Source organism: Bombina bombina, chromosome 3 (assembly GCF_027579735.1).
Source record: "Bombina bombina isolate aBomBom1 chromosome 3, aBomBom1.pri, whole genome shotgun sequence".
NCBI lineage: Eukaryota > Metazoa > Chordata > Amphibia > Anura > Bombinatoridae > Bombina > Bombina bombina.
Genome location: NC_069501.1, coordinates 35,430,958 through 35,452,216, shown reverse-complemented (window position 1 = coordinate 35,452,216; position 21,259 = coordinate 35,430,958). Strand labels below are relative to the sequence as shown.

Sequence of the window (21,259 nt, the reverse complement as noted above, 5' to 3'; positions counted from 1 at the left end):
TACTTTGCCTGTGCCTCTGACCTGTATTGGTATCCAGTAACTGTACCCATTTGGCATTTTTGGCTTTGGTGTCCCTGATTTGGAACTATATCCTATCTGCATCACTGAACTGCTTTCCAACTCTGGGTTTGTACTTTGCTGGCAGTGCTGACTCTAGTGCTCAGAATTCCAGGATCTCCAAAGGCAGTCGGTTTACACCGCTCACTAGCACCAGCTAGCTTTGACAGCTGAGAGCCCGTGTATTGAGATCAGAGGAAGACTACAGCTGATTGGAGCCGTATGAGCCGGACCTGTTTCCTGATTGGGTGAGCGGATCACGTGTACGCTCGATAAGCGACGCTCGAACAGATGCGGCAGCTCCAAGTAGAGGATCAGAGAAGAGTTTGTTGCCGCTACCAATGACTGGAATACTGAGGGTGTCACCATTGGAGAGCGCTTGGAGGTGTTTGGAAGTTTCTAATACAAAAGACAGCAAAACCTGAGGAGTGTGTGCAATACACAAACTGCTGAATCCATACTCTGGGAGGCGATCGATTATACACCATCTACTTACCTCATACTGATTGAGGTTTTTGAAAGTAAGTGCACATCTGATTGGGTGCAGCAGTACCTTCTGTTGGAAGTTTTATTATTCATTGGGACTAAGAACTCTTTTAAGAGTGTTTTGAAAAGGACTTTCATTATATTTCATTTTAATTTTTATATTCACAATTTTTTTATATATACACATATATACATACATTTTTATTTCTCTTTGACTTTAACCTTTTGTTGTTGTATCGGTATTGTATGGTTGTGTATACGTGTCTTAAACAATAATAGCATATATGCCACCTATACATCTATTCTAGCATATCATATATGGGGTTTATTCCTTGTTAGTGATAAGTAGCACTTATAAGGCTATCATAAGGCCAAAATCCTTTTAAATCCAATCTAATTACCTACAGCTCATGGATATGAGCTGTTTATAGCGCCATCTTATATCTTTTGTATTTATATATATATTTCTATACAGTTTATCAGTCATTTACTGGTGCACTAAATGTTAAAGTAAGGGGCAAGGGCCACATTTCTTACTCTTCAGATTCCATCTCTGTACTCCAGTGGCATCAGCACGTTTATGTTAAAGAATCTTGCAACTACCATAGTGCCATGATCATAATTACAAGAAAATAAGAAGAACAAACCAGCATTCTCTGAAATTTAGTGCAAATAATTTAAAAAATAAGCCCCCACCCCACACACACAAACAGTGCTAAGATGGTTATGAAGCAAGCATAAAAAAATAATAAACAAAACTACATACATGGCAACATTCTTGGCAGATAAAATTCTTCTAGGGTGGGGTTTATGTTTTAAATATTTTTACTTTAGGTCAGAGGACGAAGGTAATAACCCAAAATATTACCTACATTCCAGAGAGAGCTGGTTTCTTCTACTTATAATTATAATGCATTTAAGTTAGCAAAAGCATTAGGACTATAATATTACTGTTTGTATCGGTGTGTAGGACCTCCACAAACACCGCATCTCCTGGGTCCAGCCGTTCCTCTGGGCTAGCTTCTGTAAACTTCAGTCCTGCAGGATCCAGCCCTGAAGTAAAAAAACACATGGAGACCAGATTATGGTGGAAATATAAAGTTGTGTGATAAAAGGGACATTGTACACTTGATTTTTCTTTGCATAAATGTTTTGTAGATGATCCATTTATATAGCCCATCTCGGAGTGTTTTTGTAATAATGTATAGTTATCCTTGTTTTTTTAATAACATTGTGCTGATTTTAAGACTCCTAACCAAGCCATATATTTTAGATGTATACTGATGTCTACAGATTCCTGTGGCTCCTGTTTAAGTAATTTGTATTTTAATCTGCAGGGGAGGGCGAGTGTCTGCACTTCATGCTTTATCAGCCCCTTTCACTGGGTGTCCCAGCCTAATCTCATCAACAGGAACTTCTACATAACTTTTTAAAAGGTTTTATACTGGATTTTTATATCAGTATCTGTGCATATTCTTCTTTATAGTAGTGTCTATTACATGCAGATAAATGAAAATTGGTGTATACTGCCCCTTTAAGATACAGTTGTGATGCAATGTAGAGGAAATATTTTGACCTACTTAAAATTTGTCTTAAATGTGGTTGATAGAGGGCGCCACTCTTTTAATTCTATCATTTGGAACAAAACTTTGACGGGTAGATTTTGGATGGAGACATTTTAAAGGGATACTAGAGCATGCAATTTTAAGCAACTTTCTAATTTACTCCTTTTCATCAATTTTTATTCGTTCTCTTGCTATCTTTATTTGAAAAAGAAGGCATCAAAGCTAAGGAGCCATCCAATTTTTGGTTTAGGACCCTGGGCAGCACTTGTTTATTGGTGCTGTCCAACCAGCAAGGACAACCCGGGTTGTTCACCAAAAATAGGACGGCTTCTAAACTTACATTCTTGCTATTTAAATAAAGATACCAAGAGAATGAAGAAAAAATTATAATAGGAGTAAATTAGAAAGTTGCTTAAAATTGCTGCTCTATCTGAATCATGAAAGAAAAAAAATTTGGGTTCACTGTCCCTTTAATTATATATATGATATATTAATAGGATTTTTTAAATTAAAATATTATATACAGCTGGGACTAATGTGATGCATAAAAAAACAGGAATCATAAATAGACATGTTGGTGAAATAAACATGAAGAACCGATGCACCCTGGGAATGACATTTACTTAAACTGTATGTAGGTCAGATGTGAGCCATGTTGTACCAGTCAGCTGGTCTCAGTCAGAGGCCTTTTCTTGAGAAGTGCACTAACAGCACAAGAGTGCACTAACAGCACAAGAGTGCACTAACAGCACAAGAGTGCACTAACAGCACAACTGCACTAACAGCACAAGAGTGCACTAACAGCACAAGAGTGCACTAACAGCACAACTGCACTAACAGCACAAGAGTGCACTAACAGCACAAGAGTGCACTAACAGCACAAGAGTGCACTAACAGCACAAGAGTGCATTAACAGCACAACTGCACTAACAGCACAAGAGTGCACTAACAGCACAAGAGTGCATTAACAGCACAAGAGTGCACTAACAGCACAAGAGTGCACTAACAGCACAACTGCACTAACAGCACAAGAGTGCACTAACAGCACAAGAGTGCACTAACAGCACAAGAGTGCATTAACAGCACAAGAGTGCACTAACAGCACAAGAGTGCACTGACAGCACAAGAGTGCACTAACAGCACAACTGCACTAACAGCACAAGAGTGCACTAACAGCACAAGAGTGCATTAACAGCACAAGAGTGCATTAACAGCACAAGAGTGCACTAACAGCACAAGAGTGGCTCTACAGCACAAGAGTGCATTAACAGCACAAGAGTGCATTAACAGCACAAGAGTGCACTAACAGCACAAGAGTGAACTAACAGCACTACTGCACTAAAAGCACAAGAGTGCACTAACAGCACAAGTGCATTAACAGCACAAGAGTGCACTAACAGCACAAGTGCATTAACAGCACAAGAGTGCACTAACAGCACAAGTGCACTAACAGCACAAGAGTGCAGTAACAGCACAAGAGTGCAGTAACAACACAAGAGTGCACTAACAGCACAAGAGTGCACTAACAGCACAAGAGTGCAGTAACAGCACAAGTGCACTAACAGCACAAATGTGCAGTAACAGCACAAGTGCACTAACAGCACAAGAGTGCACTAACAGCACAAGAGTGCACCAACAGCACAAGAGTGCAGTAACAGCACAAGAGTGCACTAACATCATGAGTGCACTAACATTATGAGTGCACTAACAGCACAAGAGTGCACTAACAGCACATGAGTGCACTAACAGCACAAGAGTGCACTAACAGCATGAGTGCACTAACAGCACAAGAGTGCACTAACAACACCAGAGTGCACTAACAGCACAAGAGTGCACTAACAGCATGGGTGCAGTAACAGCACAAGAGTGCACTAACAACACCAGAGTGCACTGACAGCACCAGAGTGCACTGACAGCACCAGAGTGCACTAACAGCATGAGTGCACTAACAGCACAAGAGTGCACTAACAATACCAGAGTGCACTAACAGCACAAGAGTGCACTAACAGCACATGAGTACACTAACAGCACAAGAGTGCACTAACAGCACAAGAGTGCACTAACAGCATGAGTGCACTAACAGCACAAGAGTGCACTAACAACACCAGAGTGCACTAAAAGCACAAGAGTGCACTAACAGCACAAAGAGCACTAACAGCATTAGAGTGCACTAACAGCACAAGAGTGCACTAACAGCATGAGTGCAGTAACAGCAAGAGTGCACTAACTGCACAAGTGCACTAACTGCACAAGAGTGCATTAACAGCACAAGAGTGCACTAACAGCACAAGAGTGCACTAACAGCATGAGTGCAGTAACAGCAAGAGTGCACTAACTGCACAAGTGCACTAACTGCACAAGAGTGCATTAACAGCACAAGAGTGCATTAATAGCACAAGAGTGCACTAACAGCACAAGCGTGCACTAACAGCACAAGTGCACTAACAGTACAAGAGTGCACTAACAACACATGAGTGCACTAACAGCACATGAGTGCACTAACAGCACAAGTGCACTAACAGCACATGAGTGCACTAACAGCACAAGAGTGCACTAACAACACCAGAGTGCACTAACAGCACAAGAGTGCACTAACAGCACAAAAGTGCATTAACAGCACAAGAGTGCACTAACAGCACAAGAGTGCACTAACAGCACAAGAGTGCACCAACAGCACAAGCGTGCACTAACAGCACAAGTGCCGTGCACCAACAGCACAAGCGTGCACTAACAGCACAAGTGCACTAACAGCACAAGAGTGCACCAACAGCACAAGCGTGCACTAACAGCACAAGTGCACTAACAGCACAAGCAATTAGAAGACAAAATATTATGGGGACTGGAAAAGTTGTCCTTAAATCTATATATCAAGGACAGGGTTGTGGTTATTTGGACTAAACCAACATATTTCCTACTTTACAACTATCAATCAGGTAGAATATGAGTTGTGCGTTTGTGTTTTAACGCTGAAAAAAATGGCCATTTCAGTGTTAAAACAGCAACGCAGCCATTAGGAGTCTTGTCGGTATATCTGTACTGGAAACCTTTTAGCCTGTAACGCAAAGTCAGTCCTGCACTCAAAAAAATGACGTTTTTCATGGGATTCCCATAGCGCTGCCATTACGAGTTTTGCGGTGAGGCTAAAAAGCTTGCGTTACAGCCTCTTACGACACGATCCGTACCACCATCTGAAACCAGTAGTTATGAGTTTTACGCAACAAAACTGTTACATAAAACTCATTACTAAAGTGTTACAAAGTACACTAAACACACATAAACTACCTATTAACCCCTTAACCAAGGCCCTCCCGTATCGCAAACATTATTTTTAAGTTATTAACCCCTAATCTGCCGCTCCCAACATCCCCACCACTAACAAAATTTATTAACCCCTATTTTTCCGCTGCCCGAGTTCGCCCACAATATACTAAAGTTATTAACCCCTATATCCCCACATCCCAACATCGCCCAAACTATTATAAAGATATTAACCCTTATTCCGCTTCTCCCCGACATCGCCGCCACTAAATAAAGTTATTAACCCCTAAACCTCTGGCCTCCCACATCACTGCCACTAAATAAACATATTAACCCCTAAACTGCCAGCCCCACACCTTGCCAAAAGCTAAATTAAACTATTGACCCTAAACCTAACACCCCCCTAACTTTATATTAAAATTTCAAGATCAATATCTTAAAATAAATAAAAACCTAACTGGGAGATTTAAAAAAACTAAATTTAAACTATAAATTAAATGAACAGAACTATTAGACTAAAGTTAAACTAACTACAAATTAAATAAACTAAATTACAAGTTAAAAAACTAAATTACAAATTAAAAAAAAACCTAACCCTACTAAAAAAATTAAATCTACAATTACGAAAAATAAAAAATACTAAATTACAAAAAATAACAAAATTCTAAAGTACAAAAAACAATCACTAAATTACGAAAAATAACAAATAAAATTATCCAAAATAAAAACAATTATACCTAATTAAATAGCCCTATAAAGATAAAAAAAGCCCCCCCAAAATAAAAAAAAACCCTAGCCTACAATAAACTACCAATAGCCCTTAAGAGGGCCTTTTGTGGGGCATTGCCCTATGTTAAACAGCTCTTTTACCACTAAAATAATACAAAGACCCCCCCAATAGTAAAATCCACCACCCAACCAACCCTACAAAGTAAAAAACCTAACTCTAAAAACAACCTAAGCTACCCATTGCCCTGAAAAGGGCATTTGTATGGACATTCAGCTCTTTGTCCTTCCCTTAAAAGGGCTTTCAGTTATTTTAAGAAATGCCCAAACCCTAATTTTAAAAAAAGAGAACACCCCAAAAAACTTTAAAAAAAACTAACACTAACCCCTCTTTAGGTACTCACAGTTGCTGAAGTCCCGCTTGAACTATCTTGATCCCGGCGGCTCCATCTTCATCCAGGCGGCACCATCTTCATCCATCGCGGGACCGGCATCTTCTTCATCCCTGCGGAGGCAGAGGTCCAGGCGAAGGTCCAAGGCGGAGGTCCAGGTGGAGGTCCAAGGCGGACATGGAGGTCCTCTTAATGCGATCATCCGCCGCACACTGAGGATTCAAATGTAAGGTACCCCTTTTATACTGGGGGTACCATTGCATTCCTATTGGCTGAAAAATTTAAATCAGCCAATAGGAATTAGAGATTCTAAAATCATATTGGCTGTTCAAATCAGCCACTAGGATGAGAGCTACTGAAATTCTATTGGCTATTCAAATCAGCCAATATAGTTTCAGTAGCTCTCATCCTATGGGCTGATTTAAACAGCCAATAGGATTTTAGCAGCTCTATTTCCTATTGGCTGATTTAAATTTTTCAGCCAATAGGAATGCAATGGTACCCCCTGTATTAAAGGTGTACCTTGCATTTGAATCTTAAGTGTGCGGCGGTCAATTGCATGAAGAGGACCACCATGTTGGATCGATGGACCTCCGCCTTGGACCTTTGCCTGGACCTTTGCCTTGGACCTTCGCCTCCGTGCATCAACCGCTCCGCCTCTGCAGGGATGAAGAAGATGCCGGTCCTGCAATGGATGAAGATAGAGCCACCTGGATGAAGATGGAGCTGTCAGCATGAAGATCGTTCAAGCGGAACTTCAGCAACTGTGAGTACCTAAAGAGGGGTTAGTGTTAGGTCTTTTTAAGTTTTTTTGGGGTGGTTTTTTTTTTAGATTAGGTTTTGGGCATTTCTTAAAAGAGCTAAATGCCCTTTTAAGGGCAGAGGAAAAAGAGCTGAATGCCTTTTTATGGGCAATGCCCATACAAATGCCCTTTTCAGGGCAATAGGTAGATTAGATTTTTTTTAGTTAGTTTTTTTTATTTTGTGGGTTTAAGGGGTGGGGTTTGTAATGTTAGGGGGTGTTTGTTTTTATTTTTAGAAAAAGAGCTGATTTCTTTAGGGCAATGCCCTACAAAAGGCCCTTTTAAGGGCTATTGGTAGTTTGATATAGATTAGGGTTCTTTTATTTTCGGGTGTTTTTTTTTAGAATAGGAATAATTTTTATTTTTTTGGATAATTTGTTTGCTATTTTGTGTAATTTTTTTTTTTTTTTTTTTTAGAATAACCTTTTTTTTTTTTTAATTTTCAAAAGAGCTTTATTAACAAAATGATCGAAGGGTACATCATATCAGCATCAAAGGTACAACAATCATTGGAAATCCAGTCCTGAGAAACAAGTGGATCCATATGAAGGTTCTATTAGGTCCGAGAAGTCCGTTACAATGATAAGTCCAGATAGGTTCCCATAAACTGAAATTCACTTTTTAGGCTTTTGGTGTATTTCCTTTCTTTTTCATACATAGGTTTGCTAACTTAAAATGCAAACGGTTCAAACACTTTAAACACTTAAAACACTTACACCTAGATTACGAGTTTTGCGTTTGAAACTGTGCGGTACTAATGAGCAGTTTATGCTCACCACTCACTTACAGACAGCGCTGGTATTACGGGTTTTTAGAAACCCGGCGTTAACCGCAAAAAAGTCAGCGAAGAGCAAAATTTAGCACTCCACATCTCACTTCAATATCAGCGCTGCTTACGTTAGCGGTGAGCCGCTAAAATGTGCTTGTGCACGATTTCCCCATAGGAATCAATGGGGGAAAGCCGGCTGAAAAAAACCTAACACCTGCAAAAAAGCAGCGTAAAGCTCCTAACTCAGCCCCATTGATTCCTATGGGGAAACACATTTTATGTCTACACCTAACACCCTAACATGAACCCCGAGTCTAAACACCCCTAATCTTACATTTATTAATCCTTAATCTGCCGCCCCCGACATTGCTGACACCTGCATTATATTATTAACCCCTAATCTGCCGCTACGGACACCGCTGCCACCTACATTATACTTATGAACCCCTAATCTGCTACCCCCAACATTGCCGAACCCTACATTATATTTATTAACCCCTAATCTGCCGCCCCCAATGTCGTCCAAAACCAAACTGCATTTATTAACCCCTAATCTGCCACCCACAACGTCGCCACCACTATAATAAAATTATTAACCCCTAAACCTAAGTCTAACCCTTACCCTAACACCCCTAACCTAAATATAATTACAATAAATCTAAATAAAATTACTACAATTAACTAAATAATTCCTATTTAAAACTAAATACTTACCTATAAAATAAACCCTAAGCTAGCTACAATATAACTAATAGTTACATTGTAGCTAGCTTAGGGTTTATTTTTATTTTACAGGCAACTTTGTATTTATTTTAACTAGGTACAATAGTTATTAAATAGTTATTAACTATTTAATAACTACCTAGTTAAAATAAAGATCAATTTACCTGTAAAATAAAACCTAACCTAAGTTACACTAACACATAACACTACACTATAACACTATAATTAAATAAATTAACTAAATTAAATACAATTAATTACAATTAAATAAAATTATCTAAAGTACAAAGAAAAAAACCCAATAAATTACAGAAAATAATAAAATAATTACAAGATTTTTAAACTAATTACACCTACTCTAATTTTTTTAAGGGGGGATTGGGTGGGTTTTAGAGTAGGGTTGGTTGTGTGGGTGGTGGGTTTTAATGTTGGGGGGATTGTAATTTTTTTTTTACAGGTAAAAGAGCTGATTACTTTGGGGCAATGCCCCGCAAAAGGACCTTTTAAGGGCTATTTGTAATTTAGTGTAGGGTAGGGCTTTTTTAATTTTGGGGGGCTTTTTTATTTTGTTAGGGGGATTAGATTAGGTGTAATTAGTTTAAAAATCTTGCAATTTGTTTATTATTTTCTGTAATTTAGTGTTTGTTTTTTTTTGTACTTTAGATATTGTTTTTAAATTGTAATTAATTGTATTTAGTTTAGGTAATTAATTTAATTGTAGTGTAGTGTTAGGTGTAATTGTAACTTAGGTTAGGTTTTATTTTACAGGTTAATTTCTCTTTATTTTAACTAGGTAGCTATTAAATATTTAATAACTATTTAATAACTATTGTACCTAGTTAAAATAAATACAAGTTGCCTGTAAAATAAAAATAAACCCTAAGCTAGATACAATGTAACTATTATTATAGTGGCGGCGACATTGGGGGAGGCAAATTAGGGAAGTTAGTTAGTAATATTTAAATAGTGTTTGCGATGCGGGAGTGCGGCGGTTTAGGGGTTAATATATTTATTATAGCGGCGGCGATGTCCTGTTTGGCAGATTAGGGGTTAAACATTTTATGTTAGTGTTTGCGATGTGGGGGGGCCTCGGTTTAGGGGTTAATAGGTAGTTTATGGGTGTTAGTGTACTTTTAGCACTTTAGTTAAGAGTTTTATGCTACAGCGTTGTAGTGTAAAACTCTTAACTACTGACTTTAAAATGCGGTACAAGGCTTGACAGGAGAGGGTCTACCGCTCACTTTTGGTCGTAATACCGGCACTATGCAAGTCCCATTGAAAATTTAGGATACGCAATTGACGTAAGTGGATTTGCGGTATTTCCGAGTCTGGCCAAAAAAGTGAGCGGTACAACTGTACCTTCAAGACTCGTAATACCAGCGGGCATTAAAAAGCAGAGTTGGGACCAGCCAATGGTGCTTTTTAACCCTAACGCACAACTCGTAATCTAGCCGTTAGGTACCTTGTTAAGTAACTAACAAAAAACAGTATCTACTTACAGGTGTGGAAAAGATTTACATATCTAGTCTATCAAAACATTATGTATACTAGCATTGTCATGTTATTGTTGATCTAGGGGTCGTAACCGACTCGTACGCATAGTGCGTGGGTCATTCAAAACCTGTGTGGACTACATAACCATTTCATCTCCAGGCAAGAGGGGGACAAGACAAGTAAGAAGACAGATAGAGGGGGAGGGGGGATGGAGAGAAGGGGAGAGGAGCAGATAGGGGGGGTCTAGTCTGTATCAGGGTTGGAGGGGGTATTATTATTAGGGGTTTAGCGTAAGAGTGGCTGTGTAGACGGACCATGTGAGAGCAGATTCAGCGATCCATCCAAGGGATTCAAACTTTCCAAAATGTATCTATCCATCTGTAGATAAAAATTCCTTTCCATGCTAGCGAATGTGTCCATAATTTTTATTACAGCTTGTACCTGGGGAGGCTCTCTTTGTGTCCAAGCATCTTGCAATCACCATTGTGTGAATCCTAGAGGCTGCTCTGAAACCCCAGAGCTTATGGGCTAATAAAGCCGTGGCCTTGTTGCCCTGGTAGTATAACATTTGTTTAAATCTGAGGAGTGCGCTTCTCACCCGTTCAGTTTTTTTGTCCCTGACCTATCTGTATAGGATATATTATTATATATTGTTTAAGTCTCATCTATAAACAACTGAGTGTAGATGAGACTTAAACAATATTTAATAATATATCATATACAGAATTTTATTGCAAAATGTTTAAACAGAATAAAGGGTTTACACAATGTTTAGGCATGTCTCTTGTCATAGGCTCATTTTAGTAACATAGTAACATAGTAACATAGTAGATAAGGTTGAAAAAAGACTGAAGTCCATCGAGTTCAACCTATACAAATCTAAAATACTTATAAAAAGCTCCAGTTAAGCTTAAATAACCCCATTAAAATGTGACCCATTTAATACTAGCAATCATATCCATGAATTTTGTTTATATACAGAAATTTATCCAGACTATTTTTAAATGTATCTATGGTATTGGCATTCACTACCTCCTTTGGTAATGAGTTCCACAATTTTATTGCTCTTACAGTGAAAAAACGTTTCCGTTGCAGGAGATTAAATCTCCTTTCCTCCAACCTTAAATTATGACCTCTTGTCAGAACCAATTTTCTTGGAATAAAAAGAGCTTCTGCCATCTCTGTATATGGGCCTTGAATATATTTATATAAAGTAATCATGTCACCTCTCAAGCGCCTTTTTTCTAAAGAGAACAGACCCAGTTTGGCTAGCCTCTCCTCATAGGTTAATTTCTCCAATCCCCTTATTAGCTTTGTGGCCCTTCTCTGAACTTTTTCTAGTTCTGCAATATCTTTTTTAGCAATCGGTCCCCAGAACTGCACTCCAAACTCAAGGTGAGGTCTTACCAGGGCTTTATATAATGACAGAATTATGCTTTCCTCCCTTGAATCTATGCCTCTTTTAATACATGCTAGTATCTTATTAGCCTTTGAAGCCACTGCCCTGCATTGTGCACTCATCTTTAGCTTGTTATCTATTACTACTCCCAAATCCCTTTCCTCCTGTGTTTGGCTAAGTCTTGTCCCATTTAAAAAATACATAGCCTGCTTATTTTTACTTCCAAAATGTAGAACCTTACATTTTTCCGTATTAAATCTCATTTTCCATTCACTTGCCCATAGTTCTAATTTTAGCAAATCCCTTTGCAAAGAGAGTTCATCCTGCTCTGACCTAATGACCTTACTTAACTTAGTATCATCTGCAAAAATAGAGATGTCGCTATTTAATCCTTGCTCCAAGTCATTTATAAAAATATTAAAAAGAACAGGGCCCAGTACTGATCCCTGGGGGACGCCACTGATTACCTTTGTCCAATCTGAGTATGATCCATTTACTGCTACTCGTTGCTCCCTATCTTTTATCCAGTTATTTATCCATGAGCTAACATTTTCAGCTATTCCCAGTCCCTTAATTTTGTGCATTAATCTCTCATGTGGCACTGTATCAAATGCCTTTGCAAAATCTAAGTATATCACATCAACTGATTCCCCTTTATCTATATTTTTACTTACTTCCTCGTAGAATCTAATTAGATTAGTTTGACATGATCTATTTCTCCTAAAGCCATGCTGATTAGAACTCATAATCTTGTTTACACGAATATGCTCATCAATATAATCCCTTATAATCCCTTCAAATATCTTCCCCACTATTGATGTCAGACTAACTGGTCTATAGCTTCCTGGATCATCCCTGCTTCCCTTTTTGAAGAGTGGCACCACATCAGCTTTACGCCAATCCTGGGGTACCATGCCTGAGGATAATGAGTCTTGAAAAATTAAGAGTAAAGGTTTGTCTATAACAGTGCTAAGTTCCCTTAACACCCTTGGGTGTATTCCATCTGGGCCTGGAGTTTTATTTACCTTAATATTTTTTAGTTTTTTCCTGATATCCTTTAAACAAAACCCAGTTAGTGGTATGGACTGGCATGTTCTATTCTGTTCCAAAGTATCATTCAATGGTTCCTCTCTTGTGTATACTGAAGAAAAAAACTGGTTTAGTACCTCAGCCTTCTCCCTGTCATTATTGAACATTTTTCATTCCCCTTTAAATAAATAAACTACTGAGTGTAGATATACATATATATTAAACACTATATAATAATATTCGTCCACAATTAAGCTATTCTTCTGCTTTAAGTGCATAATAAGAAGTATATACCGCATGTATACAAGAATATATATGTTTTTTCCTCAATATCCACTTATCATGGGTTCATATGTGTTATTTTTTCTTGTTGGATATAATCACATTAATCTATACAAATTTTCATGCATCTCTATTGTATGTGATTTAATGAATATAGAAATAAGGTTTCTTGTCATAGGCTTCTTTACTAAAAACAGCAATTTACAAGTGTTTTCTTTATGTAATGTCACTTTAAGAACTGTGAGAATAAAAGGAAAACAGAACAGGTGCATTAATTAGCAGTGATCAAGTGCGTGGAGCACGAAACATTTGCTGTTTGTTGCACCTGTTCTCTTACTTGTATTTTGGACTATTGTGCTGACCACTTTTTATACATTTTTGTATGTTTTTAACTAAAATTGGAATAAAGCTGAACTTTTAACATATTTGTTTCTGCTTGGAGCGCTATCTTTATCTTCTCTCTCTGGACTTTTAAATTGATGGACAGTCTTTTTAAATCTTCCAGCTGTATGAATAGTATAAGAATCTATTGATTTGTGAACTTAAACTCATTTGTCTTGTGTCGGGTCTAGGACCATATTAAAGTCCCCTCCAATAATGACTATTCCTAGCTTAAGGTTCTCTATCTTGTGTAGTAGGGACTTCAAAAAAGTGACCTGACTCGAATTGGGAGCGTAGAGATTTGCCAAGGTATATGTTTTGCCATTTAGTTTACATATTAGAATGACATATCTTCCCTCCGGGTCTGCGTCAACAAGTGTCTGCTCATAACTCAGGTGTTTATGTAGTATTATAGCTGTGCCCCTAGTTTTGTCAGAGCGAGAAGCTGTTGTACAACGAGTGTAGTACTGTGACCTGAAGGGAGATGTATGTGAGGATGGCCAGTGTGTTTCCTGTGCGAAGATCACGGAAGCTTGTAGGGAATGCATAAAGTTATTGAGAAGACTCCTCTATATTGGGGAATTCAGTCCCTTGCAGTATAGGGAAGCAAATGTGAGGGTTTCTGTGGCAGGTCGCATATTGAGAAGATTGGGAGGGAGTGGAGCAAGGTAGTCCCAGCCACTAAGAGTCAGTACACAGAGAAAGAGAAAGGGGAGCATGTGGGAGAGTAACATTGCAAGGGGAGATAAGGGAGGGGGATAGAATATCAGAGGGGAGGGGAAAAGCCAAGAAGGGGAATAAAGGGGGAACTAGTCCCCACTCTCACCTGGGTCCACCGGTCAAGAAAGAAGTTCACCAAGGCTAAGTACTCAGACCTCAGTCAAATATGTACCTAATCTAGATCAAATACCAAAGATATAAACAAAGTTAATCACCTTGCTATCTTACACAGTTCAAATACATTAACAAGAGAAAAAGATAAACAAAAATCAAATAAAATGAACAATACAAATGCACAGAACAAGAAAACGGTGGCGGCACTATTCACCACCAATCAAGGAAACAGACCAATAGGGACTGGAGAGTCTAATTCCTTGATCTCTTTGAAAAGAGATTTTAGGAGGGGGGGGGGGGAGGAGAGGGAAGGTGGACTACTATAAAATTCTACAGGAGTCCAAACGGCACCCTAAGGGAGGGCAAAATGCAAATATTAACTTATCTAGTGGCGCTCTATATATGGGGAAAGAAAACTGGCTCATATTAAAGTGCTTTTTAGCCTTGTGTTAAGGTTGTAGGCTATGCATAGGTGGACCGGAGGGGGGGAGCTAAGGGCCTGAGGGAAAATAATAGAGGTGAGGCCTTGTGTGAAACAACCCGTCAGTATATTTTAAAGTGCGTATAAATAAAGACTTTCGGGTAAAGGGTTATGGAATTTCTAGTGGAATTTCAATACCACTATTAATTGTTGGACATACAGCGGCCATGATCCTAAGCCTCGGCGGATACCTGTTATCAACATATATTTAGCAAAAACTTGGTCATACATCATGATAGATTGGCAAGACAAAGTATATTTCCCAGGGTATCTCACCTAGATAGATCTCATAGACCGCTTTCTGGGTCAGATAGCCCTAGTTGTGCACTCAGGTCCCATCGAAAAGCAATTAAACAATCTCCACCCCCAGCCACTGATATGACGTCGGGTGTTGCCTGGGCAGCCGCAGGACATGTACTCACTGAATCGCCCAAGCTATAGCTGGTGAAGGGTCCCGGCCACCCGAGCTCCACCCGGCACATAAACAAGGCTTAAGTGGAGAGAGAAAAACAACATACACAGTATAACTTTCATAAAACATAAATACAAATATGGAGCAAACATTTTAGCTTAAAAGGATCTCTTATCTTAAACATATCTAGTCTCATCAAATTCCAATGCTGGAGAGAGGGACCATTAAGCCATGAGGTCTAAAAGGCCACAGAACAGCCAGATCACATTCTTCTAGAGTCAGGGGACTCTAAGAATTTACTAGGGAGCATGCGTTGCAGCCGTGGGTTCCATTCTGGAGCTTCCACCTGCAAGGTTCCAGATGTTTATGGTCTTTGAGAGATGGGAGGAGGCGGGAGGAGGTCCCACGTTTTCAGAAGGTCCATTCCTGCATCCAGGGATGTAACAGTAAGTGTCTGTCCATTTCTGGTTACTATAACCTTGGTCGGGTAACCCCATCTGTACCGGACATTCTGTTGCCTGAGGATTTGCGTAAAGGGGCCAAAGGATCTGCGCTTTTGTAGAGTGTACTGAGAGAGATCAGGGAAAACTGAGATTGCCTGGAATTTTTCAGGGAGCTGAGGTTTATTGGCAAGTTCCCGTAGGATTCTTTCCTTATGCGTAAAGAAATGGATTCTGGCGAGAACATCTCTAGGTTTATCTGAGGATACATTTTGTGGTCTGGGAACTCAGTGTATTCTATCTATCAGGAAGTTTGAATGTTCTTCATCTTTGAGAAGTAGCTTGCAGAATTCTGTAACATGGCTTTCCAGATCTGTAGGTAGAATCTCCTCCAGCACCCCTCGGAATCTCAAATTATTCCGCCTAGATATGTCTTCTAGGTCAGATAGTTTAAGTTCTAAGTCCGATATCTGGATAGCCAGATTCTGTGAGTAGGAGAGTAGATTTTCGTGATCAACAGCCATATCCTCCTGCTTCCTCTCAAGGGCCTCCGTTCTCTCACCTATGGCAGCAATATCTCTACGGAGTTCGGCCGCAGATCCCTTTTTAGCAATGGTTAGTGTGTCTTGCAAAGCATTGATGCACTGTGTGAGGGTATCCACAATATTAGCTTCCATGCTTGTAGTGTTATTGCCTGGTTTTCTGGAAGAGAGGACATTGAATCCTCAGAGGTGGCTTGTGTGGTGTTGTTACCCTCCTTATTAGATGGTGTAGCCTGTGAGTTTTAGGACCTAAAATGATCCATTATGGATTTCTTAAGTACTGGAGTGATTTAGGTCTCCTTTTATTGGGGTTTGGCATAGCAGATATCTGTCCAGGTGGTTAAAGGCTGCTCCGATGACAAACTATGTGTATGGCTCCAGCTTGTAAATAGGGCAGCTTTTTAGAGCTTAAGTACAAAACATGCCCCCCCGGGTGCCCATGGATTGTCACATTCTATTCCAGCATTGTTGGTCCAATAATTTTAAGGCAGGCACTGATCATTGCACTATGTTAATGGTATCACTATATGGGGGTACTTATTCTCTTTCAGATGCAGTCAGTAGGTTTAGAGAGAGAGTAGCTGTGAGAAGGGGCCTCTCAAGCTGAGACAGCCCACTGCCTCTAGTAGTTGATATTAACCCCCTCAAAAAGAATAGCTTGCTTGAGGTGTGAGCAGTGGTAGTCTCTCTCCTAGGGAATTGCTCCTACTAAGCGATGCTGGGGAAAAGGAATAGGGGTATGACCCATGGGCAGAGTGGGCCAACGGGAAAGGGAGCTATACGTCTATTAACTAGAATGTCAAATGTATAGCTTTAGGGAATGTATATTATCAAAGACTAGTCCCTTATGTGCACATGTATCTGTGAGGCCTGTATCCCAATATAGCACCCTTCCGCCCCTTGTAAATGTCTCTGAGTGGTGATAATGTGAAACACACCCGGTACCTTGCGCTCGTAGATCCTGCTGAATGTCTCCGCTATATGCTCTTTTCACCTCTAAAGGCACCTTCACTTCCAATCCACCACCCAGTCTGGACACAGTGCCACATGGAGGACTCAAATTGGTAGCAAGAGTCTAGAGCCTTTGTTTCCGTCTGGTCTGCTAATCCCCAGATGATGCCAAACCCGGAGCAGAGCCCCAACCCTCCGGTTCAGCAATAAACAGGGGTATTGCTATTGATCTGGACTCTTGATGCTGTCGTGTCTGCTTGCCTGGAAGGTGTCACACAGTTAGGCCTCAGGTTTTTCGTGTCACGAGGATAGGCAGCTTCTGAGCTGTAGTAATGTTTCCGGCAATAGCTAGTGAGTCTAGGAAGGACACAAATTTCAGTAGCAAAAACTGGTATAAGCAGTACTTTAAGCCGTTTATGTAACGGAGCTCTCCTAGAATGCGACCGCTCTCTCTGATGGTTAGCTCCGCCCCCCTAGCCATTTTTTTTTAATGGGCAGCAAAAGAGCTGAATGCCCTTTTAAGGGCAATGCCCATACAAATGCCCTTTTCAGGGCAATGGGTAGATTAGGTTTTACTTTATTTTTATTTTGTGGGTTTGGGGGGTGGGGGTTTGTATACTGTTAGGGGGTGTTTGTTTTTCTTTTGTAGAAAAAGAGCTGATTTCTTTAGGGCAATGCCCTACAAAAAGGCCATTTTAAGGGCCCTTGGTAGTTTATTATAGATTAGGGTTTTTTCATTTTGGGGTGTTTTTTTTTTTTTTTAAACAGGGTATTGGAATAGGAATAATTTTTATTGTTTTGGATAATTTTGTTTGTTATTTTTTGTAATGGTAGGTTTTTTCATTTTTTGTAATTTTAGTGTTTTTTATTTTTGTAATGTTAGGTTTTAGTGTAAGGCAGGTTGTTTTATTTCACAGGTAAGTTTGTATTTACTTTAACTAAGTAGTTAGTAAATAGTTAATAACAATTTACTAACTAGTCTACCTAGTTAAAATAAATACAAACTTACCTGTGAAATAAAAATAAAACCTAAGCTAGATACAATGTAACTATTAGTTATATTGTAGCTAGCTTAGGTTTTATTTCACAGGTAAGTTTGTTTTTAGCTTTAAATAGGTATTATTTAGTTAATAATTGTAACTTTAATTTAGCTCTATTTTAATTATGTTAAAGTTAGGGGGAGTTAGGTTTAGGGTTAGGGTTACGGTTATGGTTAGGTTTAGGGGTTAATATAGTTTAATTTAGGTTTTTGCAATGTGGAGGGCTGGCGGTTTAGGGGTTAATAGGTTTATTTAGTGGTAGTGATGTGGAAGGCCAGAGGTTTAGGGATTAATAACTTTATTTAGTGGAGACGATGTCGGGGAGCGGCGGAATAGGGGTTAATAGATTTATTATAGTGTGGGTGATGTTGGGGTGCAGGGGAATAGGGGTTAATAACTTTAGTATAGTGGCGGCTATATCGGGAGCGGCAGATTAGGGGTCAATAGATTTATTTTCGTGGCAGCGATATCGGGACCAGCAGATTAGAAGTTAATAACATTAGGTGTCAACGATGTCGGGGGCAGCAGATTAGGGGTGTTTAGACGTGGGGTTTATGTTGGGGTGTTAGGTTTAAATGTAACCTTTTTTTCCCATAGACATCAATGGGGCTGCATTATGGAGCTTTTCATTCCGCGTTTGTAGGTGTTAGTTTTTTTTCTAACACGCTCTCCCCATTGATGTCTATGAGGAAAGCATGAGCATTTCAAAGCAGCGCTTGTATTTTGTTCGGTATGGAGCTCAAGGCAACCATAGCGCACGCACAAGGCCGTTTTTTAAAAACTCGTAATGGCAGCGCTATGGAAGGTGAAATAACGCAACTTTTGTTGCTTTCGTTAACTACCCTCTATAGCGCACAACTCATAATCTACCTGTTTGTATTTATTTTTATCTTTATGAGCTTTAGTGTCTTGTGCACTAAATATTTGCTATTTGTTTCATCAATATGACAACTAGATAATCAGGTTATTTCTAATTTGAAAGAGGAGTCTTTTCTCTTTTGCTTTATGGATTTCATTTTTTTCAAGAAAGAGTCAAAGTTTCCATTTTTGCTCTCTTTTATTAATAAAAACCTTTTGTATAATGGGATTAGAAATGCAGTTTTACATTGATTAAATTCTATCTAGAGGACAATTTAATTCCTCATTGGAAAGAGGAGACTCTCCAATGACCCAGCATGCTTGTTCTATGAAATGTAAAGGCCTGTGTCCTCTAAACTCAGTAATTTATATAGGAAACGATTACAAGTGGAGCGGTACTTTGTGCTTACGCTAGAGCGCTAATTGTGCGGGTATTATGAGTTGAAAGTAAAACGTTATTGCTCTAGCGCTAACCCGACGAGCGCAAATAGCTTACTTCTAGCTCAATTAGACTGTTGCACAAACAATAACCTTTTCCCACATAAAAGTCAATGGAGAAAAAAAGTGGAATAAGCAAAAACAATTGCATATTTTTATATGCGCAAGCCCAATCGCATATTCTATTATGTGAAAACCCGACATGAAAATATGAATTTTGCATAAATATGCTTTTACATGTTTTCATCTACCCAAAGGCAAAGGGCTCAAATGCACTTATATATATGTATTTATGTTTCTATTTGTGTATATATGTCTGTAAATACATATAAATACATATAAATTCATAAACACATATGTACACACATCTCATATCTTTGGATCTCTTATAACTTTTGTGTGCAATATTCTTTGCTTATCATTTGTATTAGATGGTGTTATTATGAGTGTAACTTTATTTTGTAATGTATTTTTGATGTGTTTTGTAACATTTTTTATTCTTGCGAAACAGTTCATCATCACACCTCTGAGATTACGGTAATCATTCTAGCATAAATCACTATTGTGCTCAGCTTGTAATATGAGGGCAATTTAAACCAGCGCGCAAACGATCAAGAAAACCCGAGCACAATCGTTAGCACGCCACTTGTAATCTAGCTCATAATGCATTCCTTCTTCAAGTTTTGAGATCACTTTAAAAGTATTACTCAACTAAACTATTGAGCTGTTGCCAATGTAAGCTTGTCTATATAAGGAGATACAACGGGTGCCATATTTTTAGATATTTCTTTGGGAAGCATGTAAGAAACATCTTTTATACTTTGATATTGGGTCTAGTTGATATATATTTCTTTCATATAGGTGACGAGAGTCCACAAGTTAGTTACTGATGGGATATGCATTCCTACCAGGAGGGGGCAAAGTTTCCCAAACCTCAAATGCCTATAAATACCCCGCCCACCTCACTCATACCTCAGTTTTAAAAATGTTGCCTCCTTAGGAGGCGGTGAAGCTTGATGTGCTTGATTCTTCAGTAAAAGGCGCTTCTAAGTATATTGAAGCCCAGTTCCTCTCTAAGTGCAGAGTGTCTATGGGTAAGTATGTTTTAAATGTATATATATATATAGACACTCATAGCCATATTGTGTTAAAAGTTTATATATTATGCAATTACGGCCCTGGGACAGAAAATCAGTGTTTCCCTTGCTTTGTACACAGATGTATTTCGGCACGCTTTATTTTTTCCAAGCCAGCTGTAGTAACCCAATCATTAGCTCAGGTAACTAGCAGCGAGAGGTTTAGAAAAGGAATACCAGCTGCAGGTACTTGTATCTTGATTGTGTCTTCAAAACTAGTCTGAACATAAACCCAATTTTATTTCTTTAATGATTCAGATACAGCATGCAATTTTAAGCAACTTTCTAATTTACTCCTACTATCAATTTTTATTTGTTCTCAAAAAGTAGCCAATAGAATGTGAGGTCAATCCGATTGGCTGATTGGATCAGCCAATCAGAATTTTCTTACCTTAATTCCGATTGGCTGATAGAATCCTATCAGCCAATCGGAATTCGAGGGACGCCATCTTGGATGATGTCCCTTAAAGGAACCGTCATTCGTCGTTAGTCCATCGGTTGAAGAGGATGGCTCCGCATCGGCTGTATGGAACATGGCTCCGCTCCGCTCCGGATGGATGAAGATAGAAGACCCCGCTTGGATGAAGACTTCTACCGGATGGAGGACCTCTTGTTGCTCCGCTTGGATGAAGAATTTGGCTCGGCTGGATGAAGACGACTCAAGGTAGGGAGATCTTCAGGGGGTTAGTGTTAGGTTTATTTAAGGGGGTTTGGGTGGGTTAGAGTAGGAGTATGTGGGTGGTGGGTTTTAATGTTGGGGGGT

General features: G+C 39.1%; 1 protein-coding gene across 1 annotated transcript in view; it reads right to left on the bottom strand.

Annotated features, from left to right (window-relative positions):
• Window positions 1–21,259, bottom strand: part of LOC128652819 (phospholipase A1 member A-like) — a 161,131-nt gene that overhangs the window by 81,624 nt on the left and 58,248 nt on the right. The window contains exon 5 of the mRNA XM_053705775.1: window positions 1,495–1,596. Coding sequence (XP_053561750.1) covers window positions 1,495–1,596 — 102 coding nt within the window. The remainder of the gene's footprint in view (window positions 1–1,494; window positions 1,597–21,259) is intronic.